The 26,312-nt window shown below is 40.7% G+C and overlaps 1 protein-coding gene across 1 annotated transcript in view; it reads left to right on the plus strand.

The window, feature by feature from the left end:
* The window catches only part of LOC126036240 (chondroitin sulfate proteoglycan 4-like), a 42,441-nt gene extending 17,761 nt beyond the window's left edge, over positions 1-24,680 (plus strand). The window contains exons 6-10 of the mRNA XM_049795769.1: positions 7,606-7,804; positions 11,348-11,479; positions 16,161-16,333; positions 21,199-21,382; positions 21,880-24,680. Of these exons, the coding sequence (XP_049651726.1) occupies positions 7,606-7,804; positions 11,348-11,479; positions 16,161-16,333; positions 21,199-21,382; positions 21,880-23,933 (2,742 nt within the window). The 3' untranslated portion in view covers positions 23,934-24,680. The remainder of the gene's footprint in view (positions 1-7,605; positions 7,805-11,347; positions 11,480-16,160; positions 16,334-21,198; positions 21,383-21,879) is intronic.
* The last annotated feature ends 1,632 nt before the right edge of the window (positions 24,681-26,312 follow it).

The raw sequence follows: 26,312 nt of genomic DNA on the forward strand, positions 1-26,312 counted from the left end.
CCCTGTGCCTCTTGCCACTAAGTGTACCGAAGGGTCAGACCTGCTGATGTGTAGTCTGCTGCCTGCTCCTCTATGGATTCCCACTGGGATGGGACGAGAGAAAAGAGCAGCGTTCTCACTGGCACTTAATTAGAGAATTGTCTACGTGTTGGGTATTTATGATACAAACCAGGAATATTCCCTTTTTAAAAAGTTCCTGATAACAATAATACAATGCAATCTGTGAAAACCTAGGGTGTTAGCAGTCATAAAAATATTAGTGCAGACACTGAAATTATTACTGTATGATACCATGGGCTAAAAAAATGGACATGGTAACTTGATTCTAACTCTGCCTTACCCTCCCCCCTCCCCCCCCATTCCTGAGGAAAATTTAAAAATTGTTGACTGATGCTATCTTTTGCTCTTAATAACCATAGCTGGCTTTTTAATCTTATGATCTTAAAAAAAAGTCACTACTGTCACTTTGGTGTCAGTGCTTCTTCAGATTTATTTATTTATAGGATTGTTATTTGTTTGTGTTATAATAAGAGCACTCAGTAATCAGAATCAATTCATTATGGATACTGTGCCCATGTAAACCAAAACGTCCCCACATGTAAAGGCTTCCAATCTGAGATCTGATGAGTGAAAACAAATCGGGTGACTCTGAAAAGCAGAACAAAATGGATATGGGTCAGCTAATGAACCTGTGGTCACAGTAAACCAGTTGAGAGGCGTCAAGACAGAGAAGATATTTAGGAATAGGTTTGAAAGAAGCTAAGCAGGTTATTTTGAGGCTACATCATCCCTAGTGCTGCATGATGCAGTTTACAAATTGGTGGCACCTAAAACATGCATTTAATTTTACATATTTAGTTGTGCGTTGCAGAGGGAAGATGGTTTACTGTAAAGATTATCATAACTTTGTGTTGTGTATTTAGCCTTTTCACATGAGAAAAGACATAATTTTTAAACAGCAATAGGGGTAGTATTGTGCAGCTTCACAGTGACAGCAGGTAGTCTGTGATAATCTGCAGATGCCCACAACACAAGACACTCTGCCCTGTGCAGAGACTCCTGGCAGAAGGACAGACTCGCTTCACAGAGTAAAACCTTCCCAGGTTAAATTAATTACAATGGTACTCTGCAGACATCAGCACAGCACCCAGTAATGTTTGTCTAGTCACAGACAAAAGGGATATATGTCCAGTCAGAAATTTTTCTGTCTCCTTTCTGGTGCGTTGCTGGCATTGAACTGCAGTCTGTTAACGGAACTGAGGCTGTGCAGTGCACTGCAGCGCAGCATATGGATTTTTCTAAAAATATCTGTAAGTCTAGGCTTCCCAAGAACAATAATAACACAGCTTAACCTAGCCAAAGTTGGTCCTCTCTGCTAGGGAGGCAGTTTGCATACCCAGAACCAGGATGCTACCTTTGTGCCTGTGGTTTTGCTGGTCATGCATAAGATATTGCTGAGAAATAACTTTTATTTTTGTCATGAGTGGGTACTAATATGCACACGTGTGTTGGGTTCATGCGCAGACTAAAACAAATCTGGCAGTCGAGTTACATGCTGGGAGGATTACACTGAGATGGTCCTCTTCAAAGCAAACTTGCACATCCAAAGTAGGTGGGAGAAAATGGGTTTTTCTTAGTCCTGCTAAATATTGAGATGAGCTGGGCATTCCCGTGTAGGGTGATAACTTGCTGGCTCCACGTTCTAGCGAAGCAGTCTGTGCTCTTCAAGGACATTGCTAGTGACGAATGTTGAGTAATAAACTATGTGTTGCTTTTAAAAAAGCAGTAGCTCTTTTATATCTTTTGAAAGGTTGGAAATGTACAAAATATACAAAAGTATAAAATGAGGGACCAGTACTATGAAAACTGAAGTCCATTAGGACCATTTGAGTTGACTGAAGCTTAGCACCTCAGAAATTTTGCAGATCTCAATACAAAGAGTGAGAAAGAACTCCTGAACAATTAAAAAATAGATTGGCATATGGCATCTGCTGTTGAGAAATAGCCTCTGTAAAGAGCTGCATTATGTAGCCAGTGAGGTTGGCGTGGATATATGAAAGTTAATTTTGGCCTTTGTCATGAGCCTTCTGGCCAAATGCAGGAAACTGTTGGGCATGTGTACACATGCTGAATGAGTCCTTCAACTCTAGCTCCCTCACTTATGAGGCATCCATAACATCCCTTCTTCAAACAAACTTGTCTGTTGTTATGAAGGTTATGAACACCATGGGGGAATTTCAGGAGGACAAACAACCAAACATTTTGGGAGTTGTTTCTGATTTTTCCCTGGGAAATGAAAGTAAGTGAAATTTTTAGGGGGTTGGGGTTTTTTTTGGCTGAGAATTTATGACATGCTGAAGTATTTACATTAATGGTAGCATATGAGATGCAGAAAGTTTTACTGTCCTGAGAGCTTCTGTAAGGTATGCTAGTAATCCTTGCATTTAATGTAAAGTCTTTCTATTAGAACAGTTAAGTGCATGAGGGATGTGTTTATTTAGAAACTGTACAGCATTTTAGGTATAATATCCTAAAACTTCCACAGGTTCCATGGTAATTTTTTTTTCTGGGGTGGGAATAGGGAAGGGAAATAGGATATTTTTAAGAAAATCACTATCCTGGCATTATTTGCTGCATTTATGTATGTTTAAATGTATTTATGGGTAGTGATGCTATGAAATGACTGTATCCTCCTGTTGCCACAAGAGGGCTGTATTTTCCTAGAATTAGATTAAAAAAAAAGCACCACTGATTTTTTTTGTTTGTTTGTTCGTTTTGTTTTCTTTAAATCACTCACTCACTCACCAGAATATTAAAATGGCCACGAGTATAGTGTCTGGTAGGATATGTAGCATGCGAGGACATACTGACAAGCTGAATGCTGTAAGTAAAGCAGAATGAATTACTTCCCATTGGGCAGTGTCATGAACCTTTTTTTTTGGACCATGCCTGTGGAATGTGTTAGGCACATGCAAAATTAGTGTAATGCTACATCCTGGAAGCTCAGATACAGTTTTCTGGTGCTCTTCAAGGAGGACTTGATCGCAGATGTGGAAAATAAGACACTTGTACAGTATTTGCAGAATTGTAAGTGTCTGCTTCCCTACAGCCCTTTTCAGCTCTTGGATCTCCTTTCATTCCTCAAGGATCATGTTGCAGGTCATGTACAGTACTTTAAAAAGCATTGTGTGTTAGTGTGCTGGAACAGTAGAAGTAAACACTGGCTTTATAGAAAAAAAGCTCATTTTTTCCTTTAGTAAAAAAATTTCGAAACTCTAGGGCATTTAATGCGTCATTTGTAATAACATGTTTGCATAGTCCTTTCTTATGTTTTTGCATATTCTGTGTGTGACCTTTTATTTTCTATGTAGGATAATCTGACTCAAGTGGTACTGAGATGAGTTAAAGGGTCTCAGTACAAAACCAGTGACACTGATGTACTTATTTGGTGCCGCTCAATAAGTCAGCCTTTGCTATTACATATCATCCTGTGTTTTCATAGGTGGCGTCTTTTATCAAACTTCAATAGTAGTTATTACATTACAGTGAAATACATATTTCAAGGGAGAAAGTAGCTATTTCGTGGTTGCAAGATACTTTCTATTACAAAATGTTAATACAACTTCTTTTTCAAACCTTTTTATCTATTTAGAAAACATATATATATATATAGTGGGGATCTGCTACAGGCTACGTGACCAGTAAGACCCAGCTGATGAGGCCCTCTATAGAGAGGTAGGAGCAGCCTCACATTCACAAGCCCTGGTCCTCATGGGGGAGTTCAGCCATCCTGATATCTGTTGGAGGGACAATATGGCAGGGCATAAGCAATCCAGGAGGTTCCTGGAATGCATTGATGACAGCTTCCTTCTCCACGTCATAGAGGAGTCAATGAGGAGAGGTGCTATGCTGGACCTTGTTCTCACCAACAAGGAGGGGCTGGCTGGTGGAGAATGTCAAGCTCAAGGGCAGCCTTGGCTGCAGTGACCATGAAATGGTGGAGTTCAAGATCCTTAGGGCAGTGAGGAGGGCACACAGCAAGCTCACTGCCCTGGACTTCAGGAGAGCAGACTTTGGCCTCTTCAGGGATCTGCTTGGTAGAGAGCCATGGGATAAAGCCCTGGAGGGAAGAGGGGCCCAAGAAAACTGGTTAATATTCAAGGGTCACCTCCTCCAAGCTCAGCAGTGATGCATCCCAACAAAGAGGAAGTCAGGCAAAAATGCCAGGAGGCCTGCATGGATGAACAAGGAGTTCCTGGACAAAGTCAAACACAAAAAGGAAGCCTACAGAGGGTGGAAGCAAGGACAAATAGCCTGGGAGGAATACAGAAAAATTGTTTGAGTAGCCAGGGATCAAGTTAGGAAGACAAATCCCCGATACAATTAAATCTGGCCAGGGACGTCAAGGTCAACGTGAAAAGTTTCTAGAGGTGCATTGGTGATAAAAGGAAGACTAGGGAAAATGTGGTCCCTCTCCGGAAGGACCCTCCGCAGGTATGTGTCCATACCTGCAACATGGAGAAGGCTGAGGTACTCAATGATTTTTTTGACTCAGTCTTCACCAGCAAGTGCTCCAGCCACACCGCCCAAGATGCAGAAGGCAAAGGTGGGGACTGGGAGAATGAAGAACCACCCACCATAGGAGAAGGTTGGATTTGAGACCATCTAAGGAACCTGAAGGTGCACAATTCCATGGGACTTGAGATGCATCTGCAGGTCCCGAAGAAACTGGCAGAGGAAGTGGCTAAACCATTATCCATCATATTTGAGAAGCTGTGGCAGTCCGGTGAAGTTCCCACTAACTGGAAAAGGGGAAACATAACCCCCATTTTTAAAAAGGGAAAAAAGGAACACCTAGGGAACTACAGGCCAGTCAGTCTCACCTCTCTGCCCTGCAAGATCATGGAGTGGATCCTCCTGGAAAACGTAGAAAATAGGAAGGTGATTTTCTGACAGCCAACATGGCTTCACTCAGGGCAAATTGTGCCTGACAAATTTGGTGGTCTTCTACGACGGGGTTCCTGTGTTAGTGGATAAGGGAAGAGCAACGGACGTCGTCTACCTGGACTTGTGCAAAGCATTTGACAGTGTCCCACATGATATCCCTTGTCTCTAAATTGGAGAGACATGGATTTGATGGATGGACCACTCTGTGGATAAGGAGTTGGCTGGATGGTCGCACTCAGAGAGTTGTGGTCAACAGCTCGATATCTGAGTGGAGAGCAGTGATGAGTGGTGTTCCTCAGGGGTCAGTATTGGGACCAGCACTGTTTAACATCTGTGTCATTGACATGGACAGTAGGATCGAGTGCACCTCAGCAAGTTGCTGACGACACCAAGCTGTGTGGTGTGGTCGACACGCTGGAGGGAAGGGATGCCATCCAGATGGACCTTGCCAGGCTTGAGAGGTGGACCGTGTGAACCTCTTGAAGTTCAACAGGGCCAAGTGCAAGGTCCTGCACGTGGGTCGGGGCAATCCCAAGCACAAATACAGGCTGGGCCATGAGTGGATTGAGAGCAGCCCTGCAGAGAAGGACATGGGGATATTAGCGGATGAAAAACTGAGTATGAACCTGAGCAATGTGTGCTCACATCCCAGAAAGCCAACTGTATCCCGGGCTACATCAAAAGAAGTGTAATCAGCAGGTCAAGGGAGGTGATTGCCCCCCTTTACTCCTTTCTCGTGAGACTCTACCTGCAGTACTGCATCCAGTTCTGGGGCCCCCAATATAAGAAGGGTGTGGACCTGTTGGAGGGAGTCCAGAGGAGGGACACAAAGGTGATCAGAGGGCTGGAGCACCTCTACTGTGAAGACAGGCTGAGAGAGTTGGGGTTGTTCAGCCTCAGAAGAGCAAGCTCTGGGGAGACTATATAGCGGCCTTCCAGTGCTTAAAGGGGGCCTACAGGAAAGATGGGAAGGGTCTTTTTATCAGGGAGTGTAGTGATAGGACGAGGGGTGATGGTTTTAAACTGAAAGAGGGTGGATTTAGATTAGCTGTTAGGAAGGAATTCTTTACTGTGAGGGTGGTGGGACACTGGAACAGGTTGCCCAGAGAAGTTCTGGCTTCCCCATCCCTGGAATTGTTCAAGGCTGGGTTGGATGGGGCTTTGAGCAGCCTGGTCTAGTGGAAGGTGTCTCTGCTTATGGCAAGGGGGTTGGAACTAGATGATCTATCTTTTAAGGTCCCTTCCAACCCAAACCATTCTATGATTCTGTGATGTATTTCATTTTAGTATCCCTTTTTCCATGGCACATATTTTGTGACACAACGTAGTCTGAAATCTTTCCTCTATTGAAGTGATGTGGCAAAAATCCCAGTGGCTTGAAAAGGTTTTCTTCCATTTTTTTTATTAAAAAGTAAAATTAAGACTTAGGGAAAAATCTGTGATTGCTGATTTTTGGTTTTGGGAGAGGTAAAATGCCCTTTTTCAAGGATTGTGTTCTCTCTTCAACCATTTGCTGTGATGTTACTGCCAGATACTTGTTAAGTGTACTAAGATCCTAGGAAGGGAGGAAGGAATGATGCAGTATGTGTTTTGAAGCTCAAGTGGAGGTTTTTAAAGGCTCAGGCTCTTAAGATTGTACGCTATGATATAAATTCTGCATGGGAAGAATTGGTGTCATTGTATTGAATATTTGGGAATTTCATTTTATTTTGAGATAAATATGTATTGTTCTTTGTTAGTCTTAGTACTTTTGTCTGTAATTCCAAGTAGATACAATAAAGATGAAGAGTAAAATGGGCTGTTGCTTATCCTTTCCAAACAAATTATCCAGTAAGATATGGATGAAGCTCACACAGCAGTCCTTTCTGCTTGAAGGAAGGATCTTGTTGTTTGTCCATATCTTAAGCTAATAAAAAAAAAAAAAAAAAAAAAAAAAGACGTGTTTAGATTTACTAGTGTTATGTAATGGGTTTTATACAATCTTTCTAAAAACTAGTTAGCTGTTTTGTCTGGAAGCATGACCTTGCAAAGTGCTAAGCAGGTGTTGGAGGTGTTGAGTCCTTCATCTCCCACTGGACTGAGCACCTCTGTGGGTTGTTCGGTGCACTAAAAAGGGCCTTTAGTGCATGTTGTTGGAAGGAAATGATGCAGCTACAGGAAGTGTTCCATTTCTATTGCAGAGTGTGCTGTCCCTGGGCTGTTTTCTTTTTTCTTTTCTGCTAGTGAAAGTAGACCATATTGAATGCCTTGCCTGCTGTGAAGTACATGACACTAATATTCACGTGTATGTGTTGGAAGGGAGCTCCTTGACTTAGTTATCATAATACAATTTTGTTATGTTAGTAAGAGTTTGGATAGTGCCTGACAAATAGAGCACTCGTGCTGCAGCTCTCTAAAACTCAAACTGGGGTAGGGTGTGTTTACTTGTATTATTTTGTGGTCTTGTTTTTTGAAAACCATTTGCCAGCATGAACTGTTCCAGTCCATTAGAAATTTGGATGAACGGTAAGGAAACTTCTCATAGCTGCTAGTGTTGCACAGCACAAATCTTTCTTTTTTTTTTTCTTTTTTTTTTTTCCTTAGTTTTCTTTTTTCCCCTGATTTTCTTTTATATGCATTTTCTTTAATACTATAATTTTTTAATTTTTGCTTTTCTAGGTCTGGGTGGGTTCAATCACAGAAATAACTGTTGATGACCTCTGTGCGGAAGACAAGGACTCCTCACCATCAGAATTGATATATTCCATTACTCCACCTAGCAATGGGCACTTGGCTCTGAAGTCTTCTCCAAACAAGAGCATCCTTAGTTTTACCCAGGCTCATATAATTGAAGGACAGCTGGTATTTGTACATGATGGTATGTGGTTTCAAAAATACCACATTTGTTACCAAAATACTGCTCCTATTCAGTATATTTTGTAATCCTTTGAAGATCTCCTTGTAATGTCATAAAAATCTCAGAGCACCGGTTATGTGATACATGATGTCACAAACTAAATAGGAGAGGCTCTGACGAGTACTTACATGTGTGCTCACCAAGAATCCTGGTGTATTAATGGTTCAGCTGGTAGCAGCCTTCTTTCTGAATACAGGTCTGCAGTAGGGGAACATTGCCATACAGCTTTCAGAGGAAAGAAATCTATTTTTTTGACCATTGTCATTGAGAATCTCCTGAAGCCTTTCTGTCTTGCTACAGTGTAGAGCTATTCAGGGACCAACAGTCTCTCAGATACCTGCCACAGTGTATTTGTGTTCCTGGGCAGCTCTGGGCAACGAAGTTACGGTTCATCTGCATGATGTCAGCCTCCCTTTCAGGCTGTGAAAGAATTCAGCTGTAACCATTGTCTCTTTTTTCTGCCAGTGGCCAGAGCTAGAGATGGGGTTATTTGTGCTGCTGCTACAGACAGAATGTGTGGGCAATAAAAAAAAAAGAAGCCAGGGCAGCTTCATGCATCCTTGAATAGCAGTGCTGGGAAGATGCAGGAATGAACATCCCAGCCGGGTTCCAGCCAGAGGAAGATGTGGGGCTTTTACAGGGCAATAGCTGCTTTTCTCCTGCTCTAACTGTATTTTTATGTTACCTCAGCTGAAAGAAGAAAGGAAGTGCTAAAGAAGGAATAAACCAGTTTTGGGGAAGGAGATGGGAGAGGCGCAGCACTCCCTTGCCAGCCCCAAGGCAGGCTGGAATTATTTCTAATGCTCCCTTGGCTGCAGCAGTCATTCCAGATCTATGCTGTGTCTTCATGAGGCTTGGTGCAGGTTAAAGTACTCTGACTTCCGATGCGCTGTCTTGTAGGGTGCATATGTGTTGCTGAAATTGTTTTACAAGCAGCTGCTGGTGAGCTGTAAGTATCCCGCTCAAATAATTTGCACAGGAAATGAAAGGTCAAGAGCATGGCAAAAGTGAGCCAAGCTGTTGAAATTTTTCCAAGGGAGACTTTGACTTGTAAAAACCCCTATGGTGGCAGGACGGTGGTAGTCTCAGCGTGAGGAAATGAATCCACTCTGTGTTCCAGAAAGGGCAAATGCACATCTGTAGTCTTAGGAAGTGAATCTTGATTAATAAAAGTAAAAAGAACAGCAAATTTCATTCTCCAGTGAGTGGGAGTGTGGGTGGTACAGTAAATTTGAAATGTAAAATTGCCCAGGTCATGTGTCAGCTCTTCCAGCTGCTCTGTCTCTGCCATATGCTCAGCCTCACGGCCTCCAGTGTTTCAGAAAGTACTTTGGACATTTTGTTTCTTTTCCTTTCTCACTCTGTGATTTTCTTTCCTCGTTCATTTTGGGCTGTTGCTAGAAATGTACTTGTTACTCTCACCTTCTTGCTCCAGCCTTGTCCTGGGACTTTTCCTTATCTGGTTACTGTCATTCAGCTTTTTACCCCTTTCCTCTTCAGCTGCCCTGTCCCTCATCTTCAGTCTTCTAGTGTGTGCTAGCTTCTTTGGCTCCTCCTGGGAAGTACCCGCACTTCATGGTTTCTATGTACTGGTGTATACTCTTCCTACTCACTCTTGTCCTTTTCAAGGGGAAAAGCAGCATCTTCTTGGCTGAGCCAGCTCTTCCGTCCCCTGGCTGTTCCTCATGGCACCACAGACCTTTTACATCTGTACATGGCAGTGACTCTCCATCCTCGGGATCTTTTGTACTGCCAAAGGAAGTACTACCATACTTTGCTTTTATGCCTCTAATATTAGACCTCATAAAATCTTCCCTTCATCTTTGCTCAGTCTTGTGAGTTGCATTATGCTGCTTATTCTGTGCTGCGAGTTGCAAATCTCATTCTTTGTTCTCATGTTTTCCCCTTAAACTTTGTCTTTGTTTCCTCTATAATGCCTGATTGTTCTGTCACCAGAGAAAATGCAGAAGCAGAACATACCTTTCCTTTCCTGTACTCCTCTTTCAGTGCGAGAATTCCTTCCCTTTTCCACCCTTGCTTCACTCCAGGGTGCTCCCATCCTGTTTTCACAGTATGGGGTTTGCCCTTAAACCCTGCCAGTGTGTTTCTTAGGGCAGCACTGAACTGAAGTCTTGTTGGTTCTGAAGTCTCAGTGTCTTTTCAGTGCAATTTTTACAATCCTCCTTCTGGTGTCCTTTTTATCACCCCTGATCAGATATGCCTTTAAAAATTAATTGCGATAAAATAATACATGCTCCACCCAAGCAGCACTTCAGGATTTAGTTCTGTTCCTGACTCTGCCAATGACAAAATGTCTGTGTCAATTGAGCAGTTGACCTGCATTAGCCAAAAAAAAGAGGTGAGGCTAAGTTGTTTTTTTTTTTCCAACCTGAGGCAAAGGGTAGACTCCTCAATGCCTTTTTAAATGTACACTTACTTGTGCATTTTTTTCAAGAGAAAACATCAGAGAATAAAAACTTTTAAAATAAAAACAATATATGTCCCAGAGGTGCTTCAGTGCCTGGCTGGATGTAAGAGCATTGCCTAGGGGAGTTGTTAACTATAATCTCAGACCCCATATTTGCTTCTTCTGATATGTTAATTTATAGTTCGGCAAGGAGTGCTGATCTTTATGTGAAAGTACATGGCACTCGCTCAGTTTCAGGATATATATTCATCTAGCAGTATCTCATGGCTAAAATGGGCACAGCAAGTAGAAGAGCAATGGTAATGGTTTGCAACAGTTAATGTTTCAATTTTTCATTCTCTCTTTCTACCTAATTAAAAAATCTGGGGAGCCTCTACTTAAAGCAGTAAGTCAGTTCCGAGAGACGTATTTTTATAGGAATCCACTCAGACTCCTGGAGGTATTTTGCTATAGCTTGTGCCAAAGTACATACAGGTCCTAAGATTAAAGAAAAAAATGTGTGTTTATTATGAGTACACATAACCTCTGAAATAGTTTAAGCTGTGACAACATATGCTCTTCAGGAAAGCTGAAGCAGAGTGAAGAGGCAAAGGAAACAACCTGAGAGTTGATTCAGTCCTTTAAATGTAAATCAAAATGAAAGAACATTCTAGTTGTTTCTCTCCCCAGATTCCTTCTTTGCTAAAATGTGACTGCTTAAGGGCTTTGATCCCTCCTAAGATACAAAAGGAGCAGGAAAGCTGGGAGTCATTGTCTCCCCAAGTTTAACTGGGTTTCAGCTCCACTGGGGTCAGTGAAGAAAGGAAGGAAGGGGCACTCTGCTGATTTACATCTAAGGGATGTCTGGCCTTCAGTGTAAACAACAGCCAGTAGTTCTTCCTTCAGAAAGTGTTCTCTACATTATTAATTTATTTAATTCTAATTAAGATACAAAGGTACTGATCAAAAATTGCTTCAGGATGACTTTGGATATATTTCACTGTAGCTAAGAGCAGAAGGTGTCCGGTGTATGTTCGTATGTTTTGGATGACAAACAGAATAATACAAGAATAAATCTATGTTTTTGTTTTCTACAGGAGCAATGTCTGGAGGATTCAACTTTCAGGTAACAGATGGTTTGAACTTTGCACCTCGACAGATTTTTAGCATCACAGCTCGGATGCTAGTCATTAGCCTTGAAGTGAACAAAGGACTCGGAGTCTTTCCAGGTCTGTTTTTAAAGATTACCATGATTTCGTCCACTTGAAAACATTGCATAATATACAGTTATTTATTAGATAGCTAGCTGGCTGAACTACAGAAAACTGTACCTGGGAACATCTATCTGTCTGATTTTTAAAAGAACAGTTATGTTTTCTCAAAGTACATATTGCTTTATTGTTTTACAGTCTTTAACTTTTTGATATGTGCATGTGCTTGGAGTCATGGAAATTGCCAGTGAAATATATAAGCAAAGCGTGGCAATAACGGTGTCTGCCTAAGTTCTGAACATTCTCCATTCAGATTTGTTTAAAAGCTCTGTATTATATTCACATATTTAGAGGTGTCTTATCCAGTTGTGATTTTACCTGGTAAAAGCAGAGTGAAGCTTGTATCTGTGGAATTCTGAATAGCACATGTAAGCTCGCCAGATTGCTAGTTCACTTTCTTATTGTTTAAGCTGAGTTACGGAGAGCAGCACAGACTCACTGATGAATCAGGAGGACTAAAAACTTTGATTCGTATTTGTGCATTTGGAACTAGTTGGATCAGCAACTGAGTATTTTTTTTTTTAATTAAATCCTACTCCTGCAGGAGTTGATGTATTAAGAGAGTCTTACCAAAGCCATTTACTGCTTTGCATGGAGAAGAGTAATCCCTCATTGGGTTAGTAATCTAACATTAATTGCAGGAATAAAGGAGAAATGAAGATTAGTCTTCTCTCAGCAATGTCTTGTGTCACACTTTTGTTTTTTGCTACCTTCTTTTTGCTGTGAACATGGTCTGTACAGCCAGAGAGAGATACTGAGAATTGGTAAAGGTCTAGAGGTGTTTATCTGTACCTTGATTTATTAATTTGATACAGAAGAGTACCATGTTAGGTTCTTAAACATAAGCTGTCTAAAAAAAAAAAGGCTTGCAACAAAACCCCCTCAAACACAGGCAACAAAAAATGAGATTGTAGCAGCATGATCTTCTAATTCAGACGGTATAAATGGGATTCACATAAATCCACTTACAAAGCTTACTAATCTGTGATTTTGGCGTGTAAGGTTGCCTCAGGCACAGGGATTTATAGGAGTTCTATCTTAAGCCAAAGATGATTGTAAGAAAAGTATGCATGATACATCCATAGAAGGCAAAGTCTCTACACTGTCAGTCAGTTCTCCAGTTTGCAAAATACACTATTTCTTTCAGCACTGCAAGCTGTATTCATCTAAGCCTACAGTTTTTCCTGAATTCTCACTTACTTTGGCTTAGCAAAATTCCTTTTTGGTGTTAAAAAGTATTACTAGCTTTTTCACCTGTTCTCTTTATGATACTTTTAAAAGACATTCTGGAGCTGTATGGGTTTCAGCTGTACTTGCTCATCATGAAATTACTATTACAACAATGATGGTGCTAAATGTTTAACAGATTTAAAAACAATAGCCAGTGTCCTGCTATAGTTCATAGCACTGCAGAAAAAGTGAATTTTGAGACGACTTGAAGAATCTTCACTTTAGGGAAGTAAAAATTGAATATATCGTGGGAATTTGCCTTGTCTTCATGACTGGGTGTAATCTATTCTCTCAAGAGAATATTGTTCTGCAATTTTATACGAGTATGTACTGCTGTCTTCTTTTGTGTTGGATATACCAGATTTGTTTATACACTTTATGGATATTTTTTTTCGTTAACAGAAGCTTGTTTTATTCAGTGTGCTCAATAAATTGATTGCTAGATATGAGGGTTTTTTTACATATGCTAGATATCTACAATGTGAGGATTTGCTCTCTTCAGGGAAGCAATTGCTCAAAGAATGAAGGAGCTGAGTTGCTCTTTGAGGACAGGCAGCCTGACTTGTAGGTATTCGGAAGCAGAGCTGTTTAAGCAGTCTGTAGATGAGATGATTTGTAACTGCTTAGCAGTGATAGGCAGAATGCTTATGCCAAAGCCCTTTCCAAATCTTAAATGTAGGCAGTAAAAATGGATACCAAAATTATTAGGTACTGATGATAGCCTTATGCTGTTGCATTTTACTCATACGCATTAGCTTGGCCCTACTCTTTGTCACTGTTGTGGTTTTACCCCAGCCAGCAACTAAGCACCGTGCAGCTGCTCACTCACTCCCCCACCACCACCAGTGGGATGGGGGAGAAAATCAGGAAAAGAAGTAAAACTTGTGGGTTGAGATAAGAACGGTTTAATAGAACAGAAAACAAGAAACTAATAATGATAATGACAGCACTAATAAAATGACAACAGTAATAATAAAAGGATTGGAATATACAAATAATGCACAGTGCAATTGCTCACCACTTGCCGACCGATGCTCAGTTAGTTCCTGAGCAGTGATCTGCCCCTCCCTGCCAACACCCCCAGTTTATATACTGGGCATGACACCAGACGGTATGGAATACCCTGTTGGCCAGTTTGGGTCAGCTGCCCTGGCTGTGTCCCCTCCCAACTTCTTGTGCCCCCCAGCCTTCTTGTTGGCTGGGCATCAAAAACTGAGCAACAACTGAAAACATCAGTGTTATCAACATTCTTCTCATACCTAACTCAAAAACATAGCACTGTACCAGCTACTAGGAAGAGAATTAACTCTGTCCTAGCTGAAACCAGGACAGTCACCCATCCTTGTGTGTCTTCCTCCCCTCTGTTTCTTTCCCCGGCGTTTGGGTGGGGTTGGTTTTGCAACCTCTCTGCTCCCATGTTTGGGAACAAGTAGACAGTATTCTCAGTTCCCTTTCCTTCACGCAGTTGTTTGGCTGGCAAATAATCTTCCTCTCCCTGTTGAGATGTGAGACCAGAACAAAACTACTGTGGGTGCTGTAAAAGGTTCTCAAGTCTCAGGACAGAAGTGGGTGAAGGAGAAGGTTATGTCTGGGGGAGGATCCCATTTTACATGAAAGTGTGAGAGACTTTATTGTCTGGGGCTCTGCACTGTATTTCAGCCTGTGCTGTGCAGTGATTGAGATCAGGTCTATTAGGAACAAACGGGGGCTTTGTGGCACACATCCTCTGTCCCCATGTCCGTGCGCTGTGATGGTGGTGGTGTGATAACCTGATATAGTTATGAAAAATTGGAGCGGTAACTTCTGTCACTACAGTGTGACTGTGTTTGAAAATTACTCTGTCTTACTCCGTTAAGGCAATGAGGCCTGATTTGCATAAGTAGGAGGTTATTGTGAAATAACTGTATTTGCAGATACACATGGTCTGATTTACTGTTGCTCTCGGTTGCACATTCCTGACCACATCTGCTCTACATACAACACAAGGTTGTGCTTCCCTCTCTGCTTGTCACGCAAAAAAGGGAAAAGAAGAGAGAGTAAGAGGAGGGAGAATCCTTGAATTAGATACAGTGTGTGAGAATTTTTCTAGACCTGAGGTATTGCTTCGCTTTTCAAAGCAGTATGGACACAGAGAGGCATGGGAGGGTAAAAAGGGGAAAACAGGCAGAGCCAGAAGATTTCGTTTCATTATAACAACTCTGTTTCAAAGTAGATGTGGTTTGAACCAGGGCACAACTACATGCAAACAGGCAGAATCTTGACATTACTAATGGCTTGTAAAATATCCCCATTTTTCAGTTTGCTTACCTTATTTTTTCTTCTGAATATTATAGCAGGAACATGTTATTTTGTGTTATTCCTGTATAAACATTATTCTTTATTGAAGATGGATTGATAATTCAGACTTGAAGGATATATACTGCTAGTATCTGAAATTATGTATTGATATGTATGAAAGCTTGTTGCTCAAGAAAAGAGAAAATGTAAAAATGGAAGCAGAAGTGGGGCAGGGAGAATAGGATTATGGGAATCTATTCCTCCTACAAAAGTGTCATTAAACGTGAGATTTAGTTTGCTGAGTGTGTACCATGAAACAGTACATCAAAAAGAAGCCAAATAAAACTTCTTTTTTCTTTTAGGAAATTACTAGGTTTGGTTTTGTCAGAGCTGTGGCAAAAATTGTCTTAGTTTGACTAAATGCCAGAAGGTTCTTTATAATCTTTATAATATTTAAGCCAGAAGGTACTGGTTAGTGTGGTGCTCTGTATTAAAAGGATTTTGTTACCTCTCAGTCTCCATCCATCTTAATAATACATGATTTCAGTTCAGGCTGTTATTTCTGTTATGTGATGTTCTTCCTAATTTGTTTAATTCACTATTTATTTTTTATTTTCATTTAATGAAAATCATCTTTCATATCCATAAAGTGTGTTTCAAGCTTCTGGTAATAATTGATTTTGGTTTGTGTTTTCACTAGAAAGTTTGCTGTGTTAAGGCATCTCCCTGCCAAATCACCCTGCCTTCTGTGGGCAATGGTGACTTCAGCTAGAGTTTGAATTCAGTTCTAGACATGTAATATTAGGAACAGAGCTTCTTATACATGCTCTGTTTCTTACTTTGGGTTGTTTTTACAGAAGCTAGTGTTCAGCAATTACATATGCTGAAGAGAACTGCAGTTTTCATTTGTAAAACAAAGGTACATCTTACTGATGGGCTTTTTGATTGAAAAAGCTGTGGAAGAGTTACTAGAAGGTAACTAGAAAAAAGGCAAACCTGCTGATTGTATAAAATGATATTAAAATGCTAAGTAGAATACCTAGATGAGAGGGTGACTTGTGCATACAAAACTTAATCCTTTTGGAAAAATTGCTGTTGCAAATCTGTGTTCCTTGTAACTGACATTTTTTAGGTTCCAGAAAACCTATTTCACGACATGATCTGAAAGCTGTAACCAATGATGTGACCAATGCAGGGAACAGAACTATAACTTTTATGATTATAACTTCCCCAAAACTTGGAAGGCTGATAAGAATAAATTCTGATAATACCACGCAGGAAATCCTCAGTTTTACACAGTCTATGGTAAGCATTTACTTTATAATAAGTAGTTCATGGGTAGATTGTTACTTCAAAGGGCATCTCAGTTGCTTGTTCTTTGTCTGATCCATTTATATCTGTTAAGTAACCAGGCGTATGTGACCCATCAGTGCAATCACCCAGATTTGCTATGTTGTTAAGTATTTGGCATCTAGTAATGAAGGCAAGAGGAGCCTTTGTTCCCCTCTGCTTGGATACTAGCAGGGTCTTGGCAATTTCCACTGTTTTGCTTGTAGCAGTATTTTTCAAGAAGAGCTGTTCTGGTGCCATTAACCAGCAGTCCAAGGTTGGAAGCCTTTAGTTTTTGGCAGAAGGAGTAGCCTTTTGCTCTGTGAAAAGTCTAAGTATCAGATTCATTTCAGCTGTACGCAGTCCTCATGGGTGTTCCCAAGAGGACTTCTGTTGACTTGATTGGCTGTGATATTAAGTGTTTAAAGAATCTTAACTGTGATACAGGGTCTCATACTTGAATGAGTAAAGTGTGGCAGCTCATGTAACTTGATGGAAAACATTCTTATGCAGCTGAAAAGAAATGTCTGTGTGCAGAATCTGAATGTAACTGTGTCCTCTGCGTGCAGTAAGTTATTCTCAATAAATCTAAGTGGGGGAGATAAAAGGAGCTCAATCTTCTGACTTTGCTGGAGGCAAAATTAAGAGATAATTTGGTCTTAATGTACATTTACAGATTTTAAAAGTGGCTGTTTGATTTAGTATATGAAGGAATGAGAAAATCTAGTGGCCAGAAATTGAAACTTGACCAGTAGGACCTGGAAAAAAGGTTGGTGTTTTTATTAGTTATCATCAAACTTTGAAACAACATCACCAAGGACTGTGGTGGAATGAATCTCCACTTGAACTTTTTAAATCAAGATGAACACAGTATGTTTCTCTTAAAACTATGTTCTATTCGCATTATGTTACTGGTCTTGTTGCAATAGTTGCTGAGTTTTGTCTTACATTATGAGGGAGGTGAACTGTATAATGACACTGTTCCCTTCTTTTTACAAGGACGTGTAGTGATAGGACAAGGGGTAATGGCTTTAAAATGAAAGAGGGTAGATTTAGATTAGATGTAAGGAAGAAGTTCTTCACTGTGAGAGGGTGGTGAGACACTGAAACAGGTTGCTCAGAAAGGCTGTGGATGCCCCATCCCTGGAAGTGTCCAAGGCCAGGTTGGATGGGGCTTTGAGCAACCTGGTCTAGTGGAAGGTGTCCCTGCCCATGGCAGAGGGTTTGGACTAGATGATCTTTAAGGTCCCTTCCAACCCAAACCATTCTATGATTCTGTGATTCTAAGATTCTGTTCCTAAAATGTATGATTTTTATGAGCATTAGATGAAACAGTTAAGCATGTCAGAAAATCTTGCAGCTAAAGTTTTGAAGTTTCACTGTTTTTGCCTATGGATATGATCTTTAGATATGTTTATCAGACAGTGCCACGTCAGAACATGCCACTTATTCTCTAGAGCTTTAGTTCTTACTAATGTATAGCTAACTTGCCTTTGAACTTTGTAAATTGTGTAAGGATTTGAACTGTAATAATGTGTATGCTTTTCTTCTCTGTTGGAGGTATTTGTATTGGCCATTTTCACTTCAAACAAATAGAGCTAAGTGACTTATTGCAGGTAGAATTAAGGTATCCGAACCAGCTTGCTTTTTATTCTGGTAGAGAATGAGGTATAAGGGAGAGAAAAGAGATCCTAAATAAACTTTCACTGTCTAGCGTGTTGTAGCCACATGAAGTTAAATATCAGTGAGAAAATGACATTGATATTACAAAATACTATATATTCTTCATGTAATGGAGAATCAAACATTCAGTTTATGTTTGGTAATAGGAAGCCTGTAAATCTGATTTGAATTTAAAATATTTTTGTGTTAGTTTAGTTTTTTGGGTTTTCATTGACTTCCTTCTGTATTGTGGAGCTTGAAATTTCACTTCTGAAAAGTACTATGCAGCTAGCTTATTTAGCACTAAGCTAGCTTAGTTAGCACTTTTGCTATGGCGCTGAACTCTTCCTATGCCCTGTGGTTTATTGCTTTGTTGCCAAAGAAAAGAAAAAAAAAAGAATTGAAATCTCTATTGCATTCCAAGAAGTTTTTTCATGGACAGTTGTTGTTCAGCCAATATAAGAAAATTAATTCTGTGTTAAACGCACTTGAATAACACAGTATTTTTTGACATGATGTTTGGGTTTTTTTCTCTGTCAGTACTTTCTATGGTATCTTAGACGTATTTTCATCTCGCAGCGAGCCAGAGTTTCTTCATTGTATTTAAAGTCATTTCTTCATTATATTTAAAGTCATTACAGAGGTAAACACAGAAATCTTCACTAATTCCATTCTCTTCTTAGCCCAGATATTAGCATGGGCTTTCAGCTGAAAAAAATAACCCTATTATGATTGATACTAAACACTGCTGAATTTAAAGGATGCATATTGAGCCTGTTCTTGATATAAAAATTTGCTTTCTCCTACTTGAAGTCCTAGAGGCATGTTTTGGAAAGTTATCCTGAACCAATATATCCTTTTAATATAAATTTTATTTGTTTTGTCCTATGATAGCCATTAAGAATTAAATCAGTATAGGGAAAGCATAATCTTGGAGATGTGCATATAGGATTTTATCACATCAGTCTGAATTTTTTAGACAGTAAGATGGGATGGTTTTGAGGCTGCTGAGAAAACTGACCCTGAAAGCCCTGTTTCTCTAGTGATCTCAGTGGGGGCTATTGCAGTAATTTCAGGATTAGCTCTCTCTGTAGTCACAGCTGAGATTCTGCTAAGTGCTTCATCTGTGATAGCAGCAGGGATTTTTTTGTTTTCTTTTTTCACACCTTTCAAGCATATGTGATAGGAATACGTGCTAATGAGATCCTTCAAGGTGTTTGCAAGCTGTGTAGAGTATGTTACAAGTAGTAAACTTAGAACTAGCACCATCTCAGACAGGGATATCTCTGGCAATTATAAACTAACACATGCAAGACAGGTCAGTAGTTGCCTGGGAGGTTGCCAAGGATTTAATAGGTATAGCTGTGTTCTCTTCAGGTCAGTGAATGAATTATCAAGCAGACAAGACGCTGAATCGACTGCATGAGATTTAGTAAGTGTTCTAGTCTTGTGGTTATTAGGAATCCTATTGCAGTTTCAGTGTATTATGATATTGATCTTAAAGTATGGGTGTAGTTCCAACTGATGAGAATCCTAGTCTGAAAATACTGCCTTTTGCTTTGGGGCCTAAAGAGGTAAATGGTTGTATCTTGTATAAATATGTGTTTCTCTGAAGATTTATTGCAGTATTTTGCAGTACTTTGAGGCTTAAATCCTCACGGTAGGACTGATAGGATTCTCTTGAGTATGACGATCTGCAAGGTCAGTGAAGGCAGGTATATGACAGGCCAGGTTCCTTCCTGTCTTTTAGGAATCCCCTTCTTGTTGTGATGTAGAAATTTTCCACTAAGTAATACCATCAGCTCTTTGGTTATAAACGAGAGTGTATTTTGATGGTAATTGCTCCTCCTTCTGCTTTCTGTAGTCTCTTACCAAGTAACTCTTGTTATTCACCATGAAATACCTGCATCAAAGTCCCTTTCAAGACTTCAGTCTTTCATATGCTATTTCAGGACAATGAGACCAGTAGTATCCTTATAAAGAAAAAACCCTAGACATGTGATACTCCGATTCACTAAACATACAGTCCAGCTGAGCTCCTGTTCACTGATACCATCGCTATTTTGAGATAAATTTCTCAATGCTTTATATCTCTGTTCTTCACATAAGGCCTTTATGAAGCATTCATGCCCAGTAACGTTTCACCTACCTTAAGTAAGCTTATCTGGCAACAGAGTCCATCTTAAGAAGAAGAGAAATGCAAGATAATCTCAATGTAAGTTACATACAGGCTGCATCGATGGGCTGAGGCCAGTCGTATGAGGTTCAACAAGGCCAAGTGTTGGGTCCCGCACTTGGGTCACAAGAACCCCATGCAGCACTACAGGCTTGGGGAAAAGTGGCTGGAAAGCTGCCCAGCAGAGAAAGACCTGGGGGTGCTGGCTGACAGCCGGCTGAATACGAGCCAGCAGTGTGCCCAGGTGGCCAAGGTGGCCAACAGCATCCTGGCCTGCATCAGAAATACTGTGGCCAGCAGGAGCAGGCAGGTGGTTGTTCCCCTGTACTGGGCACTGGTGAGGCCGCACCTCGAGTCCTGTGTTCAGTTTTGGGCCCCCCACTACAGGAAAGACATTGAGGTGCTGGAGCATGTCCAGAGAAGGGCAACCAAGCTGGTGAAGGGTCTAGAGAATGAGTCTTACAAGGAGCAGCTGAGGGAACTGGGGTTGTTTAGTCTGGAGAAAAGGAGGCTGGGGGGAGACCTTATCGCTGTCTACAACTGCCTGAAAGGAGGTTGTAGTGAGGTGGGTGCTGGTCTCTTCTATCAAGTAACTAGTGATAGGACGAGAGGAAATGGCCTCAAGTTGTGCCAGGTGAGGTTTAGATTGGATATTAGGAAAAATTTTGTCACTGGAAGGGTTGTCAGGCATTGGAACAGGCTGCCCAGGGAAGTGGTTGAGTCACCATGCCTGGAGGTATTTAAAAGATGCATAGATGTGGCACTTAAGGACATGGTTTAGTGGTGGACTTGGCAGTGCTAGGTTAATGGTTGGACTGAATGATCTTACAGGTCTTTTCCAACCTAAACAGTTCTATGATTCTATATACACTGTGCGTGGACTAAGGTACAAAGGCGCCTCTTGAACAATGTTCTTAAGATATTTTTTTTTTTCCTCTCCTTACACTTTTGTGTTTAAAATTATTCTCCTCTTATACCTATGGCTTTTCTTTACACGAAACAGGTGGATGAAGGTGTGGTCATGTATGAGCACTTACAAGACGAGTCAGCTGGCTGGAGTGCAGAAGATTTCTTTACCTTTACTGTCTCCTCTCCACCGTCAGCTCTGGACCTACAGGTGTTCCATATTGTCATTTCTTATGAAATTACCAGGCATGATCGGAACAGTCACCTTCTGGCAAATACAGGTAAAGATGCTGTACTGTTTGGGCTCCAAATTGTTTTGGATCTGTCAGGGTTCCAGTGAACAAATGTGAAAAAACAAAGGCTACGTTCTCTTCAATAACAAATGACCAGAATGCTTTTCTGTGTGCAGTGTAGATAGTAGATTGGAAAACTGCATCACTGCATCTTTAAAAATGAGATTAACTACCTATGTTTATTCCTTCCTACTGCTGTAGGGGGTATTCTCCATTTTGCTGTAATGGTAGGTGGAAACACTCAAAAGCTGTGAGATAACTGGTATTTCTTTAATCTTAATGTATGCATCAGTAGAAAATCTTGTCTCTTATATGTGACTGTATTTTAAAAATAGTGGTAATATATTTTTAGCCTGACATATGGAAATCAAGGATACCATGAAGGAGAAACTTTTCTGAGCATCATCAGTGTTTGACATCTCATTTCTGATACATTGCAATTATAAAATAGTCAATTATTAAGATTGTCTTTTCTGTTTTGCTAGGTGCCATAGTCCAGGAAGGAGGTAGAGTATTAATCAACAAAACAAATCTAGATGCTTCGAATCTATTGATTAAGCTACCTGAGGTACAGCGCTCCATGTATGAAGTCTGGTATCAAGTTGTATCTTTACCCCAACATGGCATGATTGTTGTTGGAGAAAGAAATGTTACCAAAGAAAAGCCTAACTTCTCCCAATACATACTGAACAAATTTGGAATTGTGTACGTACATGATAATTCTGAATCGCTTAATGACAATTTCACTTTTGCTGTTTGGTTAAACCTAAAGAGCAAGTCTGCAACAAAGCCCCATAGTGAATTTTTAGAGGAGGTGTTTAATATCACTGTTGTTCCAGTGAATGACCAAGCTCCAGAATTGAAGACTAAAAGGCTGCACTTGAAAGTCCTGCAGGGTGATGTGTCAGTGCTGGGATCAGAGAATCTGAAAGTTGAAGACCTAGATAATGCCCCAGCCGAGCTCAAATACACCATTGTTAGCAACCCCAATAATGGTTATTTAGCAATGAAAAGCAATCTCAGTGTCTCTATAAAGGATTTCACACAAGCTGATGTTGACAGTGGTAAAGTTTGGTTTGTACAGGATGGAAGTTCATCTTCTGGGGTGTTTTATTTCAGTGTGACTGATGGTAAACATCGCCCTTTATACAAACTATTCCGTCTTGAAGTCATACCAGTCGCTCTTGTCCTGGTCAACCTTACCAATGTTGCACTTCCACAGGGCCAGACATCTGTCACTATTACTAATGTGCAGCTTTCAGCTGTCACAAATGGAAAAAGCACTAATATTATGTATGAAATAACTCAGCCGCTCAAATACGGGCATCTGATGATTGGAAATGAGCAGGTTACTAAATTTGAGCAAGCAGATTTGTACTCGGGAAGGCTGTCTTATCACCTGACAAATCTCACTGCATCCAAAGAAGTACTGGAGTTTATGCTTTTCACCGCAGAAGGCAATCTAACAGGACAAGTGCTGAACATCACAGTGAAGCCTTTAGTACAAGTTGTACCTGACATGCAGATTTCAAATCAAGCAGCTTATACATTCAGAAACAGTGACCTGGATGCTTCTGAGCTAGCTAATTTGACAAATAGCAATCCTAGATTTGAAGTGATAGTGCCCCCGTCCCATGGAAGGATTGTGAAGAAAAGGTTCGTGAATGATGCAGTGTTCGAAGATACGCAGACATTCACGCAGGCTGACATTGATAGTGGTGTTGTGCTTCTAGACATAGATACCAATATGACAGGCATTGATCTGTTAAATGACTCATTCACATTTATACTCAGGGCAGATGCTGTGCAGCCTGCTGTTGGCTATTTTCAGTATTCCATCGTGCCATACAGTCCTCCACTTGTGCAGGGTTTTACAACTGTAGTGCCTTCCATAACCAGCATGACCACTTTAAAAATTCACGCTACCTCAAAGGACGAGGCACCAGCCTCCTCTCAGAATGAAGAGCCTACAGTAGCACCACAGAAGACTGAACCAACCCTGTGGCCAGGGCAGAATCACTGGGGAAATCTACGTGAGGAAGGTCTATTGCTAAATCTGGCAATGGGAACAAGTGGATCTGCAGGGACTAAGACCACGACTCAGGTTAATGCCAGGAGTCCCAGAGAACAGGGAGGTGAAAGCAGAAACCCTTGGTACATCATTATCCCCCTGGTCCTAGTGTCTGTGCTACTTATTGTTGCTGTTATTTCTGTGTGTGTTTTGCTAATGTGTCAGAAGAAAGAGAAGACAAAACCTCTTGTCAAAAATCAGACAGATGCAGTCCTCAGTAGTCAAGATTGGTGTCTGGAACGGAGCTTGACTGTACCCAGTGTTACAGTGACTCCTCTCCTGAAGGGGGTTGAGAGCAGTACAGCCTCAGCATTCATGGCAGTAAGAAGTGAACAGCTGCTTCCCGCAGCGGTTTCTCCAACGGTAGAACAGTCTCTGCAAAACAGCTGGTTAAACCTCGATCCTGAAATGATGCAGTATTGTCGAAAAACAAACCCAACTTTGAAGCACAATCAATACTGGGTGTAGTTATGGCCAGTTGTGGTCATGCTAATTGACATAGTATGGAAAAGAGAGTATATGTCATTGACATGTAATTCATTCTTTATTTATATTTATTACAGGTCAAATGATGCACTGTTTGTTAGATGAAATCCAAATACCTGTGAAATAATAATAATAAAATCGTACTGATTACAATGGCCATAAAATAAGATTTCCAGTTGGTACTTCAGCAAAATTCCCACTTAATTCAGTGCAGAATTTGGCCCCAGAGATTTTGAGTGCACCCTGTGTATGCAATATTTTTATTTCTCGTGACAGGGTTAAAATAGAATGTTCTGTCATGGATTATATATTTTTAATATAATTACTTTTTTTGAAGAACCAGGTTTGCTATAAAGGTATTCTTTCTATTTGAAAAACTTCAACTTTTTCTGTAAGTAATTGCCAAGGTGCTAATCTCAGTAATGTCATTTTGACCCAAAGGCTGTTTTCAGAGGCCAGTACTAAACAAAGCAAGCTGTGATTATTTTGACAGGTGTTCATCCAAGTCGCTGAACTGGAAATCTAGAATTCAACTCGGCAACAATAGTACAGCAGTGACAGTAAATAAGGATTCTGGTAAAATACTTTTACTGCGAGGTGTTGTTTGTTCTTTTGTTTTTTTCTTTTTTCCTCATTTGATACTGAACTCTAGCCTTTAATGTCTGCAGACTGGTAAAATGTATCCATGACCACTAATCTACATGGCAAAAACTGTGTATCTGCCATTCAGCCTGTAGGTTTAGGTTATGTCTGGAAGTGCAAGCATATCAAAATTTCCTGCTCCTGACAAAGGGCTAAATTCCACTTTCAGTGATGCAAACACAACTCTCTCTAGAGTCTGGGCATTCAAGCAGATGGCAGTAGAATTAAGTCCTCTGCTGCATAATGTCGTCTGTTGTGGAGCTACTGACAGAAACAATCCTGCAAGGAAGTACATATCCCCTTCTGAAGTTTAACAATTTATACTTCGTCTCCCAGAACACCAAAAACATGTGCCTTAAACACTATGACAAATGCTACCTACTCTAATTTTGCTGTCATGGTAAAATGTGCAATAATTTCCCTGCAAAGGGAGTATTTCTGTATTTTTGGAAATCCAAGCTCAAAAGTGATGTGCAGTCTCCAGTTAAGGTCCCATCTTTCTTCTGCTGAGGACAGCAGCAAAATTCTTATGGACTTTAGAGAACAAACTGACTTCAGGGGAATGGTGCTGTGATCATAACCAGTCTCTTTACTAACCACTGAACTTCTCATCTATTTTTATACTTTTGTATTGTTACAGTTTCCATTGAGCTTCTCTGTAAAGCCACTGTGCTCAGTATCAGCATGCAGTCTCAGCACTGTACTCAGTTAACACTGGAATATCATTTTTGAGTCTAGGTACTGCAGTTTTCGCTTTTATAGAACAAATGCATGGGCCTCAACATCCTTGGTGCTATTCATTTCACACTATGTTTTGGATCGGGTTGTTTTGTTGTTGATTTTTAGCTGTGTTTCTGTCAATTATGTATTTCAATTATGAGAAATTTTGACCCTTGAGGAGGGCCAGACTATGTCTCTGCTTACTGCTGTGTTCTGGCTATTAAACATGGGGGCAGTGGGGGCAGTCTTTTTCATCTTTACCACCTCTGCCATGGTCAGCCATGATTGTGGTGTGTTTTGAAGCAATGCATTTTCAGAGCCCACTTCAAGGAGAGTAATCCATGTCAGTGGAAAATATTCAAGCCACATCTTCAGCTAGTCAAGTTAGTGGAGCACTAGAGACTAAAGGTATGAACACTTTATATGCTCAAACTAAAATGTCTTTGAACCCTGATGCACAGGGTTTATTTCTCTGTCATTACCACTTTTACCTGATGCCAGCGTGAGCAGGTTTGAATTCAAGCGGTGCCATCAGTGTAAAAGGCTGGGGTGTTCAGGTGTCCCAGGTGGACCGCTACAAAACTACATTGTAGACCTTTTCTGCTTTTCCAAAGAAATTCTTTGGGACTGTTCTTAGAAACTCTCAGCCAGAGAGGTGGTGCTGCCAGCTATCACAAGGACAACCCAGCATCCTTTGTGGAGGTGCAGCTGTACCATTTCCTTTTGCCATTTCCTGAGACCTGTTCTACTAATGCCAAGCAGACAACAGCTTCCTCCAGATCCCAGCTGTCAGCCACAGCCTGCCTCCGATGCCTTCTAGCTGATAACAGGAACCTGATTGCTTTACACCTCCTCCAAGGCCTCAGTCCAAGGAGGAGTAAAGAATTATAATCCCAGCACTTCCCTGATGCTTAAAGCAGCCCGCCTCACATTTCTCTATCACTGAGACCTTCCTGTCAACAGCAAAAGAGGTGTCGTACTCCAGTACCCACCAGGAGA

Source organism: Accipiter gentilis, chromosome Z (genome assembly GCF_929443795.1).
Source record: "Accipiter gentilis chromosome Z, bAccGen1.1, whole genome shotgun sequence".
Taxonomy (NCBI): domain Eukaryota; kingdom Metazoa; phylum Chordata; class Aves; order Accipitriformes; family Accipitridae; genus Astur; species Astur gentilis.